Source organism: Cylas formicarius, unplaced genomic scaffold (genome assembly GCF_029955315.1).
Source record: "Cylas formicarius isolate icCylForm1 unplaced genomic scaffold, icCylForm1.1 PGA_scaffold_10__41_contigs__length_53128322, whole genome shotgun sequence".
In the NCBI taxonomy this organism is placed as follows: Eukaryota; Metazoa; Arthropoda; class Insecta; order Coleoptera; family Brentidae; genus Cylas; species Cylas formicarius.
This window is the reverse complement of record NW_026844214.1, coordinates 38,421,159-38,442,258: the sequence shown is the minus strand read 5'-3', so window position 1 is coordinate 38,442,258 and position 21,100 is coordinate 38,421,159. Positions and strand designations below refer to the sequence as shown.

Sequence of the window (21,100 nt, the reverse complement as noted above, 5' to 3'; positions counted from 1 at the left end):
ATTTAAAACAACCTATAATATAGGAAAATATCTTTTGGATGTTCATTTTTCTGTTTTCCCTAGACCTTTGATATTTAATATAACTTATGATTCAAATAAATTGTTATACATATACACCACCCACATTATCTATAGCCTTTGTTCATCAAAACCCGAATCGAATCAATATCGACTAATAGACGTTTCCATTTTATGGATAATGAGAAAAAACGTTTCCATACTAAGAACAAGTTTAACTAACAAGATAGGTGTGGAATTTAATTTAGTAAATTGAATACTCCTTACAAAATAAACATGCAAGTCTGTAGGGAGCATACCCTTCTTATACAATTAACCCAAAACACTTCCCGAAGTATTGAAAATTCCTGGCAATCTTAAAAATGCTACCTCGAACCATTTATTTTGAATATGGTGTTTTGCAATAATTTATTTTGTATGTGTGGCAAGTAGTTAACAAAGCAATTTTTAAAATTTTGAGATATTGAAAAAAAAAGACGTCAAACTCCACAGTATTTTATAGCTAAACGAAGTCAAACTTGTTTAAAATTGACTTTTTTTTCCAACGTGCTTGGTACTCATTAAATTAAAGTCATTTAGATCTCTTGAAAATACTTTAGGGTAAGAGCGAACTGTTGAAGGAATAATGAATGGGTTTTTATAGACAAAAATATAATACAATGCAATATATCTGGTAATTACGTATTTTTGCTTGAATTAAATCAAAAACTGCAACTGCAAACATATTCCGGTCATTTAATGATTTTTGTCTCGCTTTGTAGTGCTATTTCGACCCAACCTGTCTCTGTATATGGTTATAAATTTAGACCGTTATTCGAAAATGGATTAGTTTCTAAAGAACTCCGCTATATAATATAAAGCTTCAGAAATTTGTCAGACGGGGTTGATTAAATTTTTGGGACATAATATATGTTTTAACTTCACGAAATGAAAGCAGCTGTTTGAATAGTTTCGTAATTATTGTATTATTTTAAGTAGAAACTCTTGTTCATATTGATTAAATTTTAAAATTGCACATTATTTTACATTTTATATTTTTAATATTTAATTTTTTTTATTATTTGCTATGTCCAATGGGAAATCTTATCGATTATATCGAGTAATGCTTTTCTTAATTATTGAAACTTATTTAAATATTTTATAATCTTAATTATATGTATGGTTCTGGTGTTTTCCATTCGTTTAAAACTTCCCTAGTGTAATACAAATGAAACAATAAATGTCGTTGTAAACTGACACTGCATCAATTTTGAGTTTAATTAATGGTTGCCCTGACACACAATCGTGGGCAAATATTTGTAACCAATTTGTTCCGGCAAAATTGCGACATCCGAGCTATTTTTCGTTAACGTTGCCTATTTTTTTCTTTTTCAGGGTTGATCATGACTGTGGCGTATGCATTAATGGGTCGTACTCTATGTTCCAACATGCCTCCGTTTGACAGTAATGAGCCAACTTGTACACAACAGGTACGAAGGTCTTTATTCAAATGTTGAGTTAAATATATGTTTTCTATGATTGTGTTGAAGTTTGCAAAGTGGCTAGCGTAAAACGCGCATATTTTTTGTGTTAGTAATCGCTTATTCATTTCTTAATCCATTAATTTTTAATTCCTGGTGCTAATAGGTGCTTCAGAGTATTTTTGAAAGTATCCCGGGTAGGATTAATAAGTCCCGTCATAGAAACCAGTTTGTTATTCGTAGGCATAGAATCAACCTATATAGTAACAATTCGGATAATCTCGCTGAAGGTATATATCATTATCAATACTAAGGGAATATCTTCGAGTAATTCTGGAATGACTTCCTCAAGAATGTCTAGGTACCTACGTGCTGTAAGACCTCCTTCATAAATTCGGTACGCTATTCGTTGTCCCAAAATGAAACACGATATCCCAACCGCAAACCGTCATTAGTGGGCCCTCTCAAAAATTAAATGGTGGTCTGTCGATCCGTTCCTCATGTTATGGATATAAAAAATTCCAGAACTTGAAAAATAACATTCGCTGGACCATATTACAAGCCTCCCAAAAGAATCATTGATTCGTATTTGTTGCAAATAGCAGTGGCAAAACTGCATTCGAAATTCGAGCAGAATATGTCTAAATCTAATATTGTGAACTTAAAAAAGGCTTTAAAATATTATGGTCGTGATGTAGTTCTATCTTGCTACTTTTTAATTATTATTTCTATTTTTTTTTGTCAGTATTTGGAATACATATTTTCGTCGTATGGAAGAGTTCACATTTGCGAATATTTTATTTGTTTTTTTTATACCAAGAAATAACGTACTGTATTTGTGAAAATAAAGGCACTATTTATTTCTCTATAGACTGCACAAATAAATAAAAACAGTTTGATATCACAGCGCGAGTCGTCATGTCAGCTCTGTCAGACCACTTCTCCACTTGGTTTTTTGGGGGTGTTTTTTGAAAGCAACAAATTACCCGTCATTTTCTCCTCGTATTTGAGCGTACTGCTTTTACGCTGACCTCAAAGTCAACCTTAAAAAACTGTGTTGCGTATGACAAAAACTGAATGGTTTCAGAAATATTTTTTTTGTTGGGCAATTTTTATTTGGTTGTATCATAAAAAATGCCGTTTGCTCAGTAAGACATAACTAAAGTGAAACGAAGAACAAACCATCTTCTGAAGATCTTTTAGTGCAACAGGCGACCAATTTTTTTTGCTGGCAAAAGAACTATAGATGATACTGCATAAGGGGCTATCAGAAATTATATCGAATCGAATCTGTAGTTTTGAATGGAAGGATGAGAATGAAGTGGATCTTTCCGCTTTCCACCACCACCGATTAATATCGCGAATTTTTAATGTAATTTGACAAATTTTTATTTAAAATAATGGCCAGCACTTATTGATGTCAGTTAATAAAAAGTAAAATCAGAATTTTACGATGTTGTACACAATACTATATATTAATTAAATAATGACGAAATAAATTAAATAGACCAAATATCACTACAACAAACACTTCTTCACTTTACGCTTGGTCAAATATACCCGAGTCATCAGGATAACCAGGGAAATACGTACAATATGTATAATTACTTCTGTGCACAAAAATATTAGCAAATTAAAAAAAAATAAATTAAAAAAACTTCAACGTCTCATACAAAAGGATACAATATAGACAAGATATTTTTCTGTAAAATGTATGTAACCAATTAAACTAAACAAAACTAACCGATTAATTTAAAGTACATGTAACTATAAAATTCTGATAACACATAATTTAGGGAACCTTGCCTTGCTCAGTTGATACGAATATAAAAAGTTCTGACAGTCCGAAAAAATAATATCCGGGGTATTATAAACCACTTCATTTAATGCCTTCGTCAAAACCAAAAATTCTACAAAAGCGCTCTCAAAAATACATAAAGTAAGGATTCTTCCGTCATTCAAGAATCATATAGTCTTGTGATTGCTATAAATTCTTTTTGAATCATACTAAGAAACTTTCGTATTGTGCTCGACAAACAACTAAACAAATGTATTTTTTTCCATATTACCCAGTATCACCAGCTGGTCTGTTTTGGGATCGAAAATTTAATTACTGCGATAATTAATTACTAATTTGAGATAGAAGGGTAAATATTAAGGAAATTCAACGCAGTATTAATTTACACTAAATGGTGCTTCCCAGATTATGCCGAAACTCTAGAACTGACATCAATCATCCGATATAATTCGGTGTGGCGGACAATTAATTTTTGACGAATACCACTTCAAAATTTGTTTTAAAATAGTATTTCGTCAAGTAAGAAATTCGTTAATATCAGCCTAGGCAGGCCCCCCTTCACTCCAAAATATTTGGCCAATACACAACATAATTGTTTGATCAATCGAATAGATTCGTCTCTAAAAAAGACGAATAAAAAAAGGGTATTTCAAAAATCAAAAATAGTTTAAAAAGCTCCAGAGATGTTTTTACCCATAATCGTCACACCCTGTACATATTTGAAATAATTGTTTGAAATGGAGGTTATAGCCCTTGATCTTCCTCGTTTCTGGTGCGAAAATTTTTCTAAAATAGTAAACGGTTTTCGAGAAAATAAGTTTTTTCGAAAACCATGCAGTGCGCCGTAATAATCAATGACGTCATCGCGTCTTGACGTGAATAGTGATTTTCATATGGATTTTTTCAAATATCTCGAGCAATGAGTGGTAGACGAAAACCGCAAATACAAACATTGTAGCTCTTGATGCGGCCTATGACACTGTTTGAAGCGATTAGCCATATTTTTTACGATTTTTGCTTTGCGGTTAATAATTTACTCTGTAAAAGAACAATTTTCTAGGTCTTTTAGATTTTCGCCTATAACTTAAAAGCCCTGTATATAATCGAAAAATGCCTGAAATAAATGTTGTTGCACTGGATCTTCCGCGTCTGCTGGTTAAAGAATTTTGCCGATCGAGTGAACGAATATGGAGAAAAACATATTTTTCTGGAAGAAAAAATTACAAAAAAAAAATCAAAAATTTTTAAAAAAATACTTGGTAAAATTTGATTGCTCCAAATTTCTATTGTTTGAATGTGGACACGGACCTTTACTTCTCTGCTAAATTCTAAATTGATATCTTCGGACACTTAAAATTACTTCTTATTTAGCACCGAATATCGGGAACATCCTGTACAACAGGTGAAAACCTTAAATACAAAAGTTTTAGCTGTCTATGCGGGCATATCCCAATGCGCACGCGATTTTTTATTTTTTTAGAATACTTCCCGACCCCCCAGCCCCTCCATTTTCAACAGGTACCGTCACGGGGCAAAGATGCATATATGTGCCAAATATGAAGTTGATTGCTTTGAATTTGGGACACTTATTGTGTTTCATAGCGTAAAAAAGATGGATGCCGGAGTCGGATCGAGACCATTTCTTATAGGCTTATATATTTCGTGGAGAGTTAATAAGGAGGCCAATTTCAATTTTGTATCTCTAACGGTTCGAAAGTTATTCAGTAAAAACCAAAAGGCAAGAACGGAGAACGGACAGACAAAAAAAATTTTTTTCGACGCTGATCATTTCTGTATCAATCGCGATCCTATAGGACCTACCGTTACCGAAGTATAAAATTTTTATACAAGCGTAGATACTTTCGAGAAATAATAAATTGCAAGAGTTAGATATTGCAAATCCACCGACAGTGACTTTTTCAATGATATTCGAGAAATATATGGAAGTGAAACCGAACATTGTTTAAGAAGAAAATTTTACAAATATATACCGTGATAAATTCAATTTTTTAATAAATAATACAAAATAAAAAATTCTAAATTTATTAATTACCGAAACAACTAAAACTATAAATAATCAAATACAATATCAAACTTAATAAACAATGACTTTTTTACCTCGAACTATTTAAAATAATTTTTTACAATATGAAAAATTAAAACATGAAAAAAAAAAATTAACATTAAACATAGCAACCAAAATAATTTTTTTTAATTATTACTACAAAGGCCACAAGAAAACATATTTAAAAATTCAAATAAATGCTTAAAAAACATTTCAAATATTAAAATACCAAATGATGTTTCTGAAATTCTAGCACTTGGTGATAATTTTTCCTTTCTTATAAAAAAATGAAAATAAATTATTTATTTCAGACTATATTGCAAATATAGAAACTGTCATACAAGACAAACCAAATAAAATAAAAAAATCAATTAAAGCAAACATAGTTAATGTAATTACAAAGCATAAAACAAAAAATTAATCTTTCTAAACTTCATATTAAACTTACACAAATAAACTTAACAAATAAATGAAATACTCAATAATCCAACAACATCTTATCAAACTAAAAATAACGAATGTTATTAAAAAATTATTAATTAAAAATAAAGTTACGGATATAGATTCAAAAAAACTAATTATAACCAATGCACAATGCACCTACATTATACGAACTTCCAAAATTACACAATCCTAACATACCACTCAGACCTTGCATTCAATCTCAGTTTTTTAAATTATTTTTATAAAATAAAAAAATTATTTTTATAAAAATTATATTTTAATATATTTTTTTTAATGTTTTGTTGATGACTGTTAAAATCATGTTAATGATATTCTCAATGCTTTTAATAATTTTGATTCTGAATTACAATTTACTATTGAAATTAAAAAAAATAAATTTGTTTGACTTAACTTTAATAAGAAATTTTAATAATAATATCAAAACAAAATTATAATTCTAATCACCCAAAAAATTTAAAAAAGTGCTGTTATTCTTGGTTTATAAAACTAACATCGCCAGAGTATAGGACAGAAATTTTATCAAAAATTAAACAAATTTAAAATTGAAAATCGTTTCCCTAAAAATTATATTAATAAAATTTTTAACCAACGAACCTACATGTTTTATAATAAAAATGACATATCAAAAAAGAATACATATAATCAGAAATATGTCGCAATACCATATATCAATATTTTATATGAAAAAATAAAACATATTCTATCTACATATATCACAGTTTGCCACAAATCTTACATATTAATAAAATTAATTTTTACTCCACTAAAAATTGAGATTTCAGTTAAAAAGTCGATTGGTGTATATTCCATACCTTGTTTAAATGGCGCAAAAAAATATATTGGAATTACAAGGCAACTTTTGTAAAATCGTAACATAAATATACTAAAAAGCCATGAACTGCTTTACATAAACATAAAAATTTACCAAACTATGAATTTAATTTTAAAGAAACTGAAATTTGAATATAAGATAACAATTATCAAAAATTCGCTATAAAAGAAATGATTTATATTAAAAGAAGGCATAAATGCTTTAAACAAACAACTAAAAAATTCTAAGCAACTAATAATAAACTTTAAAGTCAAAATATAAGTGCCAATTATTAACGGATTCAACCTCTAGCGTCTAGCCGGCAACCGAAACATTGATCCCGAACATGAACCAGATGCGGTCGTCAAACCAAAACTAACCAAATTGAAAAAAATAAATCGCCTCTGCGGCGGACCGACTCCGCGACGGTTGGGCATCACAAAGGCGATTATCAAAACTAACCAAAACCAGACATAATTGAAAACGTTCATTTTCGGGATCAATGCTGCGGTTGCCGGCTAGACGCTAGAGGTCGAATCCACGTACCCTCCGCTTGTAATTTTGAATTAAATACTGTTTTATTTCCTCAATACATATTAAGTTTGAGTATTTAAGAAGTGTCAACTGACAACCACGGCTGTTTATTTAGAAACAGGTCAATAGTCCGTCGACTATTAATCACACGCACACAGATAATATGAAATTTGTTGATTTATGTTATTATATTATTTAGTAATGCTCCACTAAAATCTTCGTTTTTTTTAGAGGAATCGCTTATTGAGATCGAGAAAGAGGGTAGCTTGTATTCTTCTACTTCTGGCGTTCGTATTCGCTATATGTTGGCTGCCATATCACATCGCAAACCTCATTATGGATACGAATGTCTTGCCGGTTGAACAAAGAAAGCAAATTATTGCGATCAACCCGTACCTCTTACTTCTGGGACACGCAAATTCAGCATTAAATCCGATCATATATTGCATACTGTCTCGAAACTTTAGAAATTCTATAAAGAGTTTATTGAAGACGAAAATAAGATGCAAAAGAAGAGCTAGACCACCACCCGTAAGTATAGTTTATGTTTGTTATATATAATTTTAAAATTATGAATTTGATTTAGGTTTTCTCCACACACTAATATTCGAACTTCAAAGTTATTATCAAGTGTTGCTTAATTCCAATACTATGTCTTTCCGATAACTATATAAATATTCAGATATACAGGATGTCTCACGGATAACTTAAAGGGATGATTTCTTTTTCAAAATAAAATGTGGTTGGGCCAATCGTCAACCATCAGATTTCGCATATGTCCCTCCGAGCTGTTATGGGAAAACTCTTAGTAGCAAAAATTTGAAAATTTTTAATTATACTAATGTTGGTGGGGGCAATCCAGCTAAATTATTTTCCAGATCAGTGGTACATCGGGATATACCTGAAAAATTTGTCAATACTATTAAGTTGTATATTTCGAATATTTATAGTTTTCCAGATATTGCCGTTTAATTTTTTTCAATTAGTCTGCTCTTAATGTTCAGTTAATCTGAGTTGACCATTGTTTTTTTATAATAAAGATTTTCAATTTGCAATACTTATATTTTTATCATGTTCACTTTAACCGAATCTTTTTTCGACAAGTAATGTTTTAGGTTTTAATTTTTTATTTCAAAACCGTTAGTTTTATCAAAACACATGAAAAAAAAAAAGTTACTTTATTTGGGAAGCATAATAGCGGTAGTCTAATTCAATCTTCTCTAATCATTTCAGAACAAGGTGTTTTTATATTACCAAACAATTTTATTGTTCTTTTGACCTAAGGTAAACTTTCCGCAATTATTTTGAAGCACCTTGTATAGATATTACCTACGAAGATGAGATCTATCTAATATAATTCTGATTATTTTCATTTACCATTTACCTACCTGTAACGGGTTACGAGAAAGTACAAATACTTAAACTTAAAACATAACTTACAAGAAAGCTACAATTTAAAAATAGCGCTTTATGTACCGTACTGTTCATTAAAAACCAGTACACCTAATTTGAGATGGTGTAAGTTCTTTTATATTTTTGGCGTTTAATTTGTGTGCATGGTGTCAATTGTTGGTAGACGTCTAAAAGTTAAACATTTTAAAATGCCAAAAAACAAAAGTCCCAAAAGTTTCAAACTGCTTAAATAATACAAAAACTAATCATAAGATTTGTACGGGTTTCTTATGAACAGCACCGAACATTTCCCGTTCAGTCATCGCTTTGTTTTCTATACCTATACCCACTTGTACATATGCAAACCACCAAATATGTTTTCCGACCTGGGATGGATCACTTTATATGTTAATGGGTATCGGTTCATCAAAAGAAAATTATGTATATGCTAATCTTTTTCGACAAAAGGCTTAAGTATCCTAAGAATAATAAAATGTTTGGCCTATTGTGAGAGCTGATAAGGAGCTGAAAGGAATCCATCAGCGGGCAGTTTGCGCATCATGGTTCGTCTGAAATTTCGTGGTCGCTTCCTATGAATTTGTTAAGCAACAAAATGATTTCTCTAGATTCTGGATTAATTTCGTTCGTTGCCTTTTTTATTGATGACCATGCTTTTTTGGCTAGTTAGATGATTGTTCAACTGATTAGGTTGTTTAGAATTTTCCACTTGCGCTACTGGTAAATTAGCTACACCATTAAAGGTATAACCTTGTTTTGAACAATCACTCTTTAATTCTAGCATATGCCAGAGGCATCATTCAAATTGAAATATTTTGCAATTTCAAGTTCTGAACTGAGTGCATTAATAAAAATGCTACGAGTACAGGTATGCGGTGTCTGAAAGTATATCGTCTTGGCTTTTGACGGCTCCTCCCCAAAAAATCAATAAAACCTACCCAATCGATAAACACAACAATCAAAAATTTGTTCATAGATAAGTACCAAGACAGGGCCGAGTCAGGTAAATGTCAACCACGTGTCGTCTGATATCAGTGTCAGTATTGAATAACCTGTTTTGTTTCCAAAAAGCTTCTTACGACCATCAGTAACTTTTCCATTATGTCCCGTCGAAATCACTTGTCATTAGATACAAAACAACTTGTGAAAAATTATATTAATGTTTAATAAGTACAGGATTCGTTAAACAAGAAGATTTAAAACCTACTTACAAAAACGCCAATATCCTCAATAAAGGATATTGGTAACAGTGAATTATTGAATGATGGAGTGAATTGAATGACGAAGTGATTTTCAATTTTATCGGCAACAATTCGTCAAAATCAGATTATTCAAATCTGAGGGCAGATAATGTTTTAATTAATCATTACTTAACTTATTGAGGGCTGAAAAAATGCAGTGCAACACATTAATCTTAATGACGATTCTGAGAGTGATACAGAATTAGATTTTGAATAAAAATGTACTTATTTAGTTAATTATTGATAATTTGTATATGTCATCGTATTTTCTATTAGTGCTAATATAACTTTATTTTATGTAATTTCGATAATTGCTTTTAAAAATCAAGACTTGTCTTGGGTAGAGTATGCATGGTTTTTCATGCTTAAAAACACTCATTTTTATTTTAAAAAACTGACAATTAAAATGTAAATCTATTCTACCCGAATATTAACGCCAAACCTATCAAAGTTGTGTTTTATGGGAATGGAATATATAAATAATCTATACTAATTTTCGTTTCCATGATCAATGAAATATCTTGAAATTTACAAAAATGTCGTATCCATTTGAATGCTACCAAATGATGAAGTGTCCATATACACCATCTCTAAACCAAACACTCGTTTAATTTAAATGATTAAAATTTAACTGTCTATCAAATATTACCTATAGCCAACTCTTCATGTTTTTCCATACAATAAACTCGTTCATTATGTAAACTGATTTAAAAAATAGCTTAAATTATTAACAAAAATATAAATATTCTAGAAATAAATCTAAAACCTTCAGCAACATTTGTCAACATACGCGGGGTTACGGTTTCGAATGCTACTCTGTTTCGCTGCTTCGGATCATGTGGTGCTATCGGGGATATGTTGTAAACCATAGATAACAAACTAAAATGGGTGGCGTTAAATCAAGATCAAGCTTAAAATCCATTTCTTCCAAATTGACCGACTTTGGAATTATTTAAAACTTTTTTCGTACCATTCTTCAAAAAAGTAAGGACCAATGAAATATTGCCCCATTATTGCAACCCACACATTCACTAACCATCTGTTTTGATTATGAATAATTCAAAGTTGAGGTGGATTTAGATTGAGACGAAGTTTGTTCAGTTTATGTGTCACGCAAGTTTCTTTTTTGCAGTGGGTAGATAGTTCCGCTTCCGGGATTCAACCGCCGTCGAATAAAATGATTAAAGCAGTGCCGCTACTTCAACCGCCACACAACGACGCAGCGCTCAGCAGAAGACAGTCATCTCAGAAAACGACGAAAACTTGTGCCGTTTAGATAATACTAAGTCAGCGAAACCATTTGTACCTTCTTAAGATTTTTTATATCACACGTAATTCGCGTATTATGTAAACTAACTCTGCGAGATGACCGACGCAAAACGGGTCAATTCTTTTAATTTTTTATTCGTTACCACGTGCTTTTTACCCAGTCGTGGTATCAGCTAACTTGTTGAGGCGTCAGCAAATTTAAGCACACAGCCGCATTTTTATATAAGAATTTTATAAATCTACAGATTAGTGCGTAATACACAATTCGGTAAAATTACGAAAATTTAGGTGAAACAACGATTAAAGGTGCAATTTCGGTGGTGCTGCTCGAGCTGCGCTTCTAGAGACGCTGGCCGCGGCAGCTGAGATGTTTTCAGTGAACGCAGTTCTAGGCAGCAATTGACTGTGGACTTTAGCATTTTTGTCATTTTAAATTTCGCGGGGTTTATTAAAAATTATGGAGTACGACGATTTGATAACTAGTTTTATTTGAAGAAGATTAAGGTGAAGAAGAATTTTACCAAATGTTATCTGGAAAATGGTGTAAAGTAGATAAAATGTTTAAAAGGTGACGCAAGGAACGTTATTTTTGTTTATTAATAAATAATCATCTAAATGAAGATGAAAAAAGTTTAGGGAATTTTTCCGATTGAATCCCGATCAGTTCCGATTTTTCCAAATTTTGTTAAATATCCCATCATATCCGAAGAAAAATTGGCCCCGACATTAAGGTAAAAAAAAATAATTATGCAAGTAATTTTTTATTTTTAAAAAATAAATAAAAAAATACAAATGCTTATGACCTGCATGGTCAACATATTTTGCGGAAATAATATAATCACTCTAAATTAGTATTCATCCTCGCATTGATCCTCATCGTACTGTGGATCAAAAACCTGAAAATAATTATTTAATCGTGGTACCGAAGGTGATTAAGAGTTGGGATTAAAAAGACGTCATTGATTAAATGTTTTTGATGGTTGAGTGGGTCGTGACTTGAGTATTTTGACTTTGATGGAGTATTTCAGAATTTTGTGTAGGTGATTGTGGTGGTTGGGAGTTGTGAGTCAAAGAATGCAATTGGGGTTCTGGAAGAATAAACTTGATTGGGTGGATATTAGGTGCACGTGGTTGGGATGGTTGTGAGCTATAAGTGTCAGTATATAATTGAGAGTTCTGGACTGCTTCAATTTCAAATAATGCCTTTATTTATTAACGATAGTGGTAACTTTTTGACGGTTAAGGCAATACTCGATCTTTTTTCTGTTATAAATACCCTCCAACATGTTCATTCCTTTTTGTGATCTCTCTTCAAAAGCAATTGTTGATACACTTTTTATAGTTCTAGATTTGAACTTTCGATTTAGTGCCGGTGTCGAGCACTCTCTTTCAGTCGCTGAATCATCTAGACGTTGTGGACTCAAAATTGTCGTTGAAGTGTCTTGTTCACGAGAGATGTTTGAGCTTTCTATATATTCAACTTCCAGATTGGCACTATTTCTTGTAGATTCATCGCAATTAGAAGCAGAAGTCTTTGAAGCAGTAGCAGATCTTTGTGTCATCGTCACTTTTTAATGCTAATATATTTTTGGATTTGCGTTCATGTTTTACCTCGTCTAAAAATTAAAGTTGCCCAAACAGCATCCATTTTATTGGTTTGTCTTCAATTATAGGCAAAGAAAAAATTAATAGTGAGGTATTCTAAGAACCACAAAATATTCGATTACCCTCGAAATCATGCAAAAAATAGATAATTTGATTTTGTAAATGTATGATAATACATTTTAATTGACTGGAGGTTTATGGCAACTGGTGAAACGTTCAAATCCCTTGTATTTGCCTTTAGAATTTCACCTAGCTATATCAGCATAATTATTAATAAAACACTGGTTGCGATACGCAAGACTTTAATACCTATTTTTTTGTCGCCACCAACCAAAGAAGTTTTAAAAGAGAATGCTGAAGAATTTTGGAATCACTGGAATTTTCATAACTGCGTGGCAGCTATAAACGGCAAATATATCAGAATTTTTGCACCAGCAAAATCTACTTCTTTCCATTTTAATTATAAGGATTACTGTTCCGTAGTTCTTCTTGTAATGGTTAATACAAATTATTAATTTATTGCTTTGGATGTAGGAAGGCGTCAATGCAATTTCTAATAAGTCTGCTTTTGTTAAAATATATTGGTTAATGAAAACTTTTTTCCCTCTAATCAAAAATTGCCAAATTCAAACAGAGTTTTACCATACGTAATTATTGGTGACAAAACCTTTCGTTTGCACCAGAATATTATGACGCCTTTTAATAAAACTTGAGCAAATTCTGAAAAATCCAAAGCTATTTTTAATTATAGATTGATCCGTGCTCGAAGAGTCACCGAAAATGCGTTTAGTTTACTTTGTCAGGTTTTTAGAGTGTTTTATACATATATAATTGTAAAACCAAAGGTATGCGATGATTCAATTTTTTCCGCTTGTTGTTTTGCACAAGTTATGCATACTTGGAAAAAAATAATTTATCTCCGTATTACGAATATAACCCAAATGAACAAAATACGCAAATCATGCAAAATTTGAGGTTTTCAAGATTCTGATGGATTTCGCTTCAGATACGAGTATATGAACTTTTTCGTCTAGCAAGAAAAAATGATTTCCAAAGAAAAATATACCATAAATTAAAAATAATTTATACAACATATGTAGGTACTTAATTCAAATCTTGTTTTATTATAGCTAGATTATTTCTCGAATAAATAAGTCCATAGCAAATATTGGAAACTCAAAATATAAAAATATATAGGTATGACGTAGGAACCAAAAAAATGTTTGCTGTTTAAATAGCGCTTGTGAAATAATCTCTGGTTAACAAGATCTAATGAAATTTATATCGCACATGAAAGACGCTGATAGTTTGCAGACAATTCGGAGCGTTCCCGCCAGTTTTCTGGCAGGCGACAGACAGTTTTTATCGGATTTTAATTTATATGAGAGCAAGGGTAGTTATTCCGGTAGGTATGCGGTAGAAAAATTAACTAACAACTAATAACTACGCTATTAAAATTTACAAGTCATTTCGCCGAATTTAATGTAACCATTAAAATAGTATAAATTTGTTTACAATATGATCCAAATCTTATTTTTTAAATTATTTAGCCAGCTTCTTCCAACAATTTTCTTCAATAACAAATTTTTTGTAATTTTTGTCTTCATAATCATAAATTACAGGACATTTTTGTATTTCGTTGATTCAAATTTTATCGTCATTTCCCGGGCTGCCGTCGCTTTAATCGCGATGAGCAGCCAGCCGCAGCACTGAAATCGCACCTTAAAGCCTTCAATTTCTAAAGCGATATTTTGTTCCAAGAGTGGACGCTTTTACGACAAATAAAAATCGACTAGTGTTTGACAAGTGGAAAGTTTTCTATCATTTTATATTGACTAGCTGTTTATACTTGATTTACTGCAGTATATAAAATAATATTATAGTTATGGAGATTAAATAAATTTATTTCTCGTGTGCCTATTTGAAGACTGTTTTTCAGTATACTCCACTGCAAGATCAATTTTATTTTTCTATTTAAGACAAGAAAAATACATAATACAAATAAACATATCGTTGACTAAAATAATAAAAAGGAATCTCAAATGGTACCTAAAAAGAATATAGATAATATAGTGGGCCTACTACTATTTTCGTAAAAATGCAACATCCAAACCTATTGCCGAATTGTTAGCGGCTATGTTGGTTGTCGAATGCCGCAACGTGTTAAACTTTTCAAAGAAGAGATTTGTGTAATAAGGAAATATCGATGATATATTTTTGTAGAATTTGCGACAATTAGCTGTCCCTATGAAACTAAGCCTGATTTAATTTATGTTGCCTTTCCATAGAGTTTTGAAAAAAAAATGCGTTATTTGAATACCAAATAAGAAAAAATATTTGTGAACGGCACTGGTTTACTTTTTTTGTAAACTATTAAATGTTTAAAAATCTCAAGTACATTCCAGGAAAACAGATTCGCGTGTAATTGTGAAAACATAAATTTAAAATTAACATCCCATAATAACAACAAAACAAAACATTGTCACAAAACGGTATATCTCATTGCAGGCTTCGCAAACGTCACAAAACTACATATTTGTTAAATACATGAATGGATTATATAAGTTGAAAGCGAGATGGCACGCGCATAAAAAACCATAGTCTATTGATAAAAATAAATTTGTATGGTACGATGAATCCGTACAAAACAATACTGATCTGAATTTGAAATATCGATTATTGACTCAAATCCAAATCCATTCCAAATGTCGAATCTTTAAAACGTATAATCTAATTATGAAGAAAATGAATTTGCTAATATATACGCAAGATGAAACTTATTGTTGATAAATTGTATCATAACTTCAATAAGGGTCTCGACAAGAGTACCTACATGTTTCATGTTAATTTCAGATGACATGTCTTCCTTCCTTTAGGAGGTAATAAACTGTCGAATCGATTATTTGCTTAATAACTATTATCTATATGATATTCGATAGAAAATAAATTTTGTAACCCGAAACAACTAATCGTTGAAACGACTTTTTATAAATGTTTAACAATAGGATTCTAATGTAAACAAAGCACTGTTTCATCAGCAAACGGGGATCTGATTACGTTTATCGTAAATTCTGCTAGGCTATTATACAAGTAGGTAAATTTAGGAATGCGATTAACTCCACCAAGGAACCTGTACTGTACGAGTTCGGATAAATTGACGATCAAAATACATTTCAGAATGCTTAAAGTGCTATTAACTCTTAATTAATTAATTAAAATTAATTAATGACCTAAGTATAAACAATTGTGAAATGAGCTATCCCTATTACTTTCTAGGTAATGCTTAGTTTTCTAAAACTATTTAACTTATTAAACAGTTTTTGTCCTATAAGATAAAGGAATGTCGTTAAGACGTTTTTTTTTTAAGTTGTGAAGTAAATGACGCAGGTCTAACACAAATTCATCATTACTATTAGTGCAATTACAAAAAATAAAACAAAACAATAATAAATATTGCTAAAATAGTCCCCTCTTGAGCCAACAAGCGATCGTTATTTATCTGAACAGGCAACTCATTCACGCCACGAAAAGTAAATTTGAAATAATGTTGAATATCTAAATAGGTGTGTAACTTTTTTCAAAGTTGTTTGGTGTTGAAATTATTATTGCAGTTTTTATAGGTATAAATATTTATGCTTACGTACATGGGAATTAAATGTCTAGAATTATTAACACATTAGTGCCCGTTGACGTATTAATACGTTTTTTTCATCCAAAATCTTGTAGCCGTTGACGTAGTAATACGTCATTAATTGTGACAAATCTAGGTGCCGTGGACGTAGTGGTACGTTATTTTTGGTTGTAAATCTAGGCGCCGTTGACGTAGTAGTACGTTTTTTGTTGTCATAGTAAATGTCACATTATAACTGATAATTTAAGAGTTAGCTTGTGTTCTGCAATAATTAACTTACGAATTGACTGATTAATTAAGTAATTTATATATTAATTTAATTGTTTGCCCTGCGATATCATGGAAGAAGACGACTTTGAATTAATTAATAAATGTAATGAGGTATGTGCCGATATATTATCTGAGTTTGAAAATGATGAAGAATGTAACAGCGACGATACAGATTTAGCAGAAAGTAGCAGAAAAAGAAATGTTTTGCCAATTATAAGTGAATCTGAAAGCAGCGATTCAGAAGACACGATATTGGAAAACGAACAGAACTGTTCAACATCAAATTGGTCCCAAATCGATAACGATATTACAGTAAACCCATTTTTGGGAAATTCTGGGGTTAAAGTGTTCCCAAGAAATGCAGAAAATATTTCAGACGTGGTGGATTTGTTTATAGATGATGATTTTTTTCAATTATTAGTAACAGAGACAAATAGATATTATATGCAAAACATGCATAAATATAAACGTGTAAAAAGCACAAAGCAGTGGCGAGATACCACGATAACAGAAATCAAGAAATTTTTAGCTTTGAATATATTGATGGGACAAGTAAAAAAAAATAATGTTAACGATTATTGGACTACTGATCCGTACATGGAAACACCAATTTTTGGTAAAATCATGACTAGAAATAGATTCAGGCAAATACTACAATCACTACATTTTTGCGATAATAGTGCAATCCCTGATGACGCAAGTCGACTTGTTAAAGTAGAATCAATAATGCAATACTTTATAGAGAAGTTTGATAAAGTCTATAAACCAAAACAAAATCTATCGTTGGATGAAGCCATGATTCCTTGCAGAGGTAGAGTAAGTTTCCGAGTGTACAACCCAGGAAAGATTACAAAGTATGGGTTATTAGTGAGAATGTTGTGTGAATCCGACACTGGATATATATGCAAATTTAAATTATATAGTGGCAATGGAGAAACATTGCAAAACCTGGTCGTAAACCTTTTAGATGGTTATGGAAATATTTGGCACCATGTTTACATGGACAATTACTACAACAGTGTTCAGTTAGCACAGAAGTTACTCTACAAAAAGATAAGAATTTGTGGAACTATAAGAGAGAACCGCGGGCTACCACACGATCTAAAAAAAATTACTTTAAAACAAGGACAACACAACTTCCGTAGAAAAGGTGAAATTCTAATACATATTTGGAAAGATAAAAGAGTTGTAAGAATGATTTCAACAATACACCAGGCTCGAATGATACAAACCCAGAAAATAAATCGAAAAACTGGCGATCTGATACAAAAACCAGAAACAATTTTGGAATATAATAAGTACATGAAGGGAGTTGATATAGCAGACCAATACCTTGCTTATAATCCTATTATAAGAAAAACTGTGAAATGGACAAAGAAGGCTTTTATGTTCATATTAAATACTGCACTGTTCAATTCATTTGTTGTCTTCAAGGTTCTGAATCCAGGAAAAAAAATAAAATTTTCATCTTTTTTGAAAAATATTGCGCAAAACTGGATTGAAAAAGGATATGTTCATTCAGAGAGTCCAGGAAATGTATCCAAGAGAGTTTCTCGCGAAGATGCACCAATGAGACTTTCTGCAGACATGAGACAACATAAAATTGTGAAAATTACTAGTTCAGGCAATAAGAAGTTTCCTCAAAAGCGCTGCAGAGTTTGCAAAAAAAACGGAAAAAGGAAGGAAACCTGTTTCATGTGCTCATATTGTGTAATTCCTTTATGTATGGGAAAATGTTTTGAGGATTATCACACAAAAAAAAATTATTAAATCTAAATAATAAATCAATATATAATAAAAATAATTTTTGTTGGTATTTTTTTCTTGTTTTTTTTAAGATTAAATATTTTAAAATCTATTAATCGAAACACTGCACAGAACTATATTTCTATCCATCTTAGCAACCGAGTGAACTATTTTATCATACTACAAAAACCTAAAATTGAGAAATATGTAGCATTGAAATCAAATAGCCCTAATATTATATCCTACTTTAAAATAAAATATGCCGGCTCTCAGCTATAACAACATCACTGAGCATTTTTTTTGTGGGAGGCACTCCCTCCCTATGGGACCGACCTCGGATCCGACCGCGTCAGGCGAAAGCCCCGTCCTCCCTTTACTTAAAAAAAATTCGGCGCCCCTCCCGGTCCCATAGGGCGGGAGGGGGAATTTTTCGAAAGGGACGCCGCCGAAAAATTTTCAAAAATTTTTTTGAGGAGGGAGGAGGAGGGAGGTCGGGTACTTCCTCCCCCGACCTCCTCCAGAACTTTACCGAGTTGGGTCCCGATCGGAACGACGGTCTCGGAGATAGCAAACTTTTTGACCTTTGACCTCCTCAAAACCTCAACAAAAAAATTCGCCAATTGTCGATCTCGGGCTCGACGCGTGGCCTGAGTATAGGGCTTTCGGGGCGTCCGGGTCGGGTCCGCCCCCGACCTCAAATACTCAAAAATCCGACGCTACCTCAATATTGAGGAATTTTTGAGGAGGTAGGGCAAGGCGGCGCTCGACGCCCCTCCGCGACCTCACTCACGCCCCGAGGTCGGAATTTTCGATTTCCGATTTTGGGAAAGTGAAAAACGCGGTCCTTTTTTTTGATCCCCCCTTGTCGCCCCCCGTTTGGGAGGAGATCGGGGAGGAGGGTATCGTAAGAAAGGCCGTTCCTTCGACCACCTCCCGTATCGATCCGAACCCGGCCGGACCTAACGCGACCTTAATCGACGCGTTCAACGACAACATTGAAAAAGGTCATATTTTTGAGTTTTTGAGGTAGGAGATTTTTGAGGGCGGATCCGGCGTTTCCGACCCGAGAAACCCCCCCGTGCCGGTTTCGAAGCGATTCGGCCGGTAAACCTCGGAGATAGCAAACTTTTTGAACTTTGAGGAGGCGCCCTCAAAAAAAACTCCACAGACGGGTATAGGACATGGGCCTTCAGAACGACGCCCGGGTATAGGCGCGTCGACGTAGGTACTCGAATTTTCGATCCGTCCCATAGGAGACGAGACCCTCCCTAACCTCAATACCTCCTCAATTTTGAGGGGCGTCCTTTTTGAGGGTTCCGGTGCGCCTCGGGCCCCTCTACGCGAATATACCGTCCGCGCCCCGATCCGACCTCAAATAACTCCGAAAACCTCGAAAAACCGAAAAAGGGCTACCTCCTCAAAAGCGATTTTTTGAGGTCGCTTCCTCCTCGAGATTTTTTTCTGAATTCGATGGCGAGAACCCCGACCCCCCAGGTCGTACCGTTTCCGAGATAGCCCCCCCGACTTCGCCCCCCTGCCCCCCATCGAAAAAATAAAACCGGTTTTTTCAATTGAAATCAAATAGCCCTAATATTATATCCTACTTTAAAATAAAATATGCCGGCTCTCAGCTATAACAACATCACTGAGCATTGACGGTATTCGGTAGTTAGGTATCAGGACAATGTTTCGGCAAGCGCCGTACGTAATTAGGATTTCTAAACGGCCGGTATAGTGTTAAAATCTATTAGCACCTTGTAGATGTGTCTAGACCTAACTCCATTTTTATTAGTGACTATTTGGTAACTATTCGAAATATAAAGCGTTTGAAAAGCGCAAGATCAGCAGAAATGTAGCAGGTAACGAATAAGCTGCGGCACCTATTGTCACAAGAATTTGTTAGGATCCGATGGCAATATAGATTTTTGAAATAAACACACCTGAGGCGTTTTTTTTTTGTTCTCCTGCCACAGTAACTTGTGTTTGGACTCGTCACGTTAGAAACCGGCAGAAACAACAATCTGCAATGCTTCATTTTGACTTAAGAAACCGTGTTTGTATTGTAAATTGTATCAACCAATTGGATCCGTGAAATTGAGAAAATCAAAATGTTAGTAATTCCCGCGAAAAGTATGGGTTTTACGGCCGGCACATCTAACTGAATTAGCGTGATCGTGATTCGCACCACTTCCCGCTAAATGTTCCCAACCACAAATACAATAACCTCTAGGATTTGTTAAGAAGGATTCCTTCAAACACGCTACCGTGTTTGCGTCCGTGACGTCAGAACCGCAATCGAGAAAAGGTGTTTTGTGGGTTATGGTAACGAATCGAGCTCTGCCATGCATGTTGCTACTTTATAGACAACATATTCAGCTGACGTTCCTATAATTAGAGCCGATCTAATTCTAATCTAATTATGTAGTGTATATATTTTGTATTTTGTAAGCGTTTTTATTTAGTCTACATGCCAATAAAAATTCTTATATAAAGAGTTTTTCTTTAATGTTGAAAGGACGCAATAATTATATTCTAATCTAAATCATATTTAAAATATTATCAAAAGTTATGTACATTAGAGTGACAGATCTTTCTTCCAGCAGCACAGTGGTCTGCGTCATTTCCTACGTTCTAGCGCACCCTACTATGAAATCTTTTGATTTGCAAGCAAGCTTCTAAACTCCATGCTAAAGTGAGCACAGACATTGTAATCAATTTCACTTGATACGTAAATTTCTGTTACAGAACAATTTCATTATTTAATTTCATTTCTGGCC

The 21,100-nt window shown here is 32.8% G+C and overlaps 2 protein-coding genes across 3 annotated transcripts in view; both read left to right on the top strand.

Annotated features, from left to right (window-relative positions):
• LOC132702078 (QRFP-like peptide receptor) overlaps nt 1–16,342 on the top strand; it is a 143,509-nt gene extending 127,167 nt beyond the window's left edge. For both annotated transcript variants that reach the window (XM_060670498.1, XM_060670506.1), the window contains exons 5-7: nt 1,393–1,487; nt 7,383–7,682; nt 10,935–16,342. In XM_060670498.1, coding sequence (XP_060526481.1) covers nt 1,393–1,487; nt 7,383–7,682; nt 10,935–11,078 — 539 coding nt within the window. In that variant the 3' untranslated portion in view covers nt 11,079–16,342. The remainder of the gene's footprint in view (nt 1–1,392; nt 1,488–7,382; nt 7,683–10,934) is intronic.
• A 304-nt stretch (nt 16,343–16,646) lies between these two features.
• LOC132700709 (piggyBac transposable element-derived protein 4-like) lies at nt 16,647–19,353 on the top strand. The gene is made up of 2 exons (XM_060668242.1): nt 16,647–18,201; nt 19,067–19,353. Exons 1-2 carry the CDS (start codon nt 16,647–16,649, stop codon nt 19,351–19,353), a joined length of 1,842 nt encoding a protein of 613 aa, XP_060524225.1.
• Nucleotides 19,354–21,100: the final 1,747 nt, after the last annotated feature.

What these genes read in the sequence shown, in the direction of transcription:
- LOC132700709 (XM_060668242.1), top strand. Translation starts at nt 16,647, where the DNA reads ATGGAAGAAGACGACTTTGAATTAATTAATAAATGTAATGAGGTATGT. An exon ending in TGTGAAAATTACTAGTTCAG is followed by an intron (nt 18,202 to 19,066) that starts GCAATAAGAAGT and finishes GGAATTTTTGAG; the next exon opens with GAGGTAGGGCAAGGCGGCGC.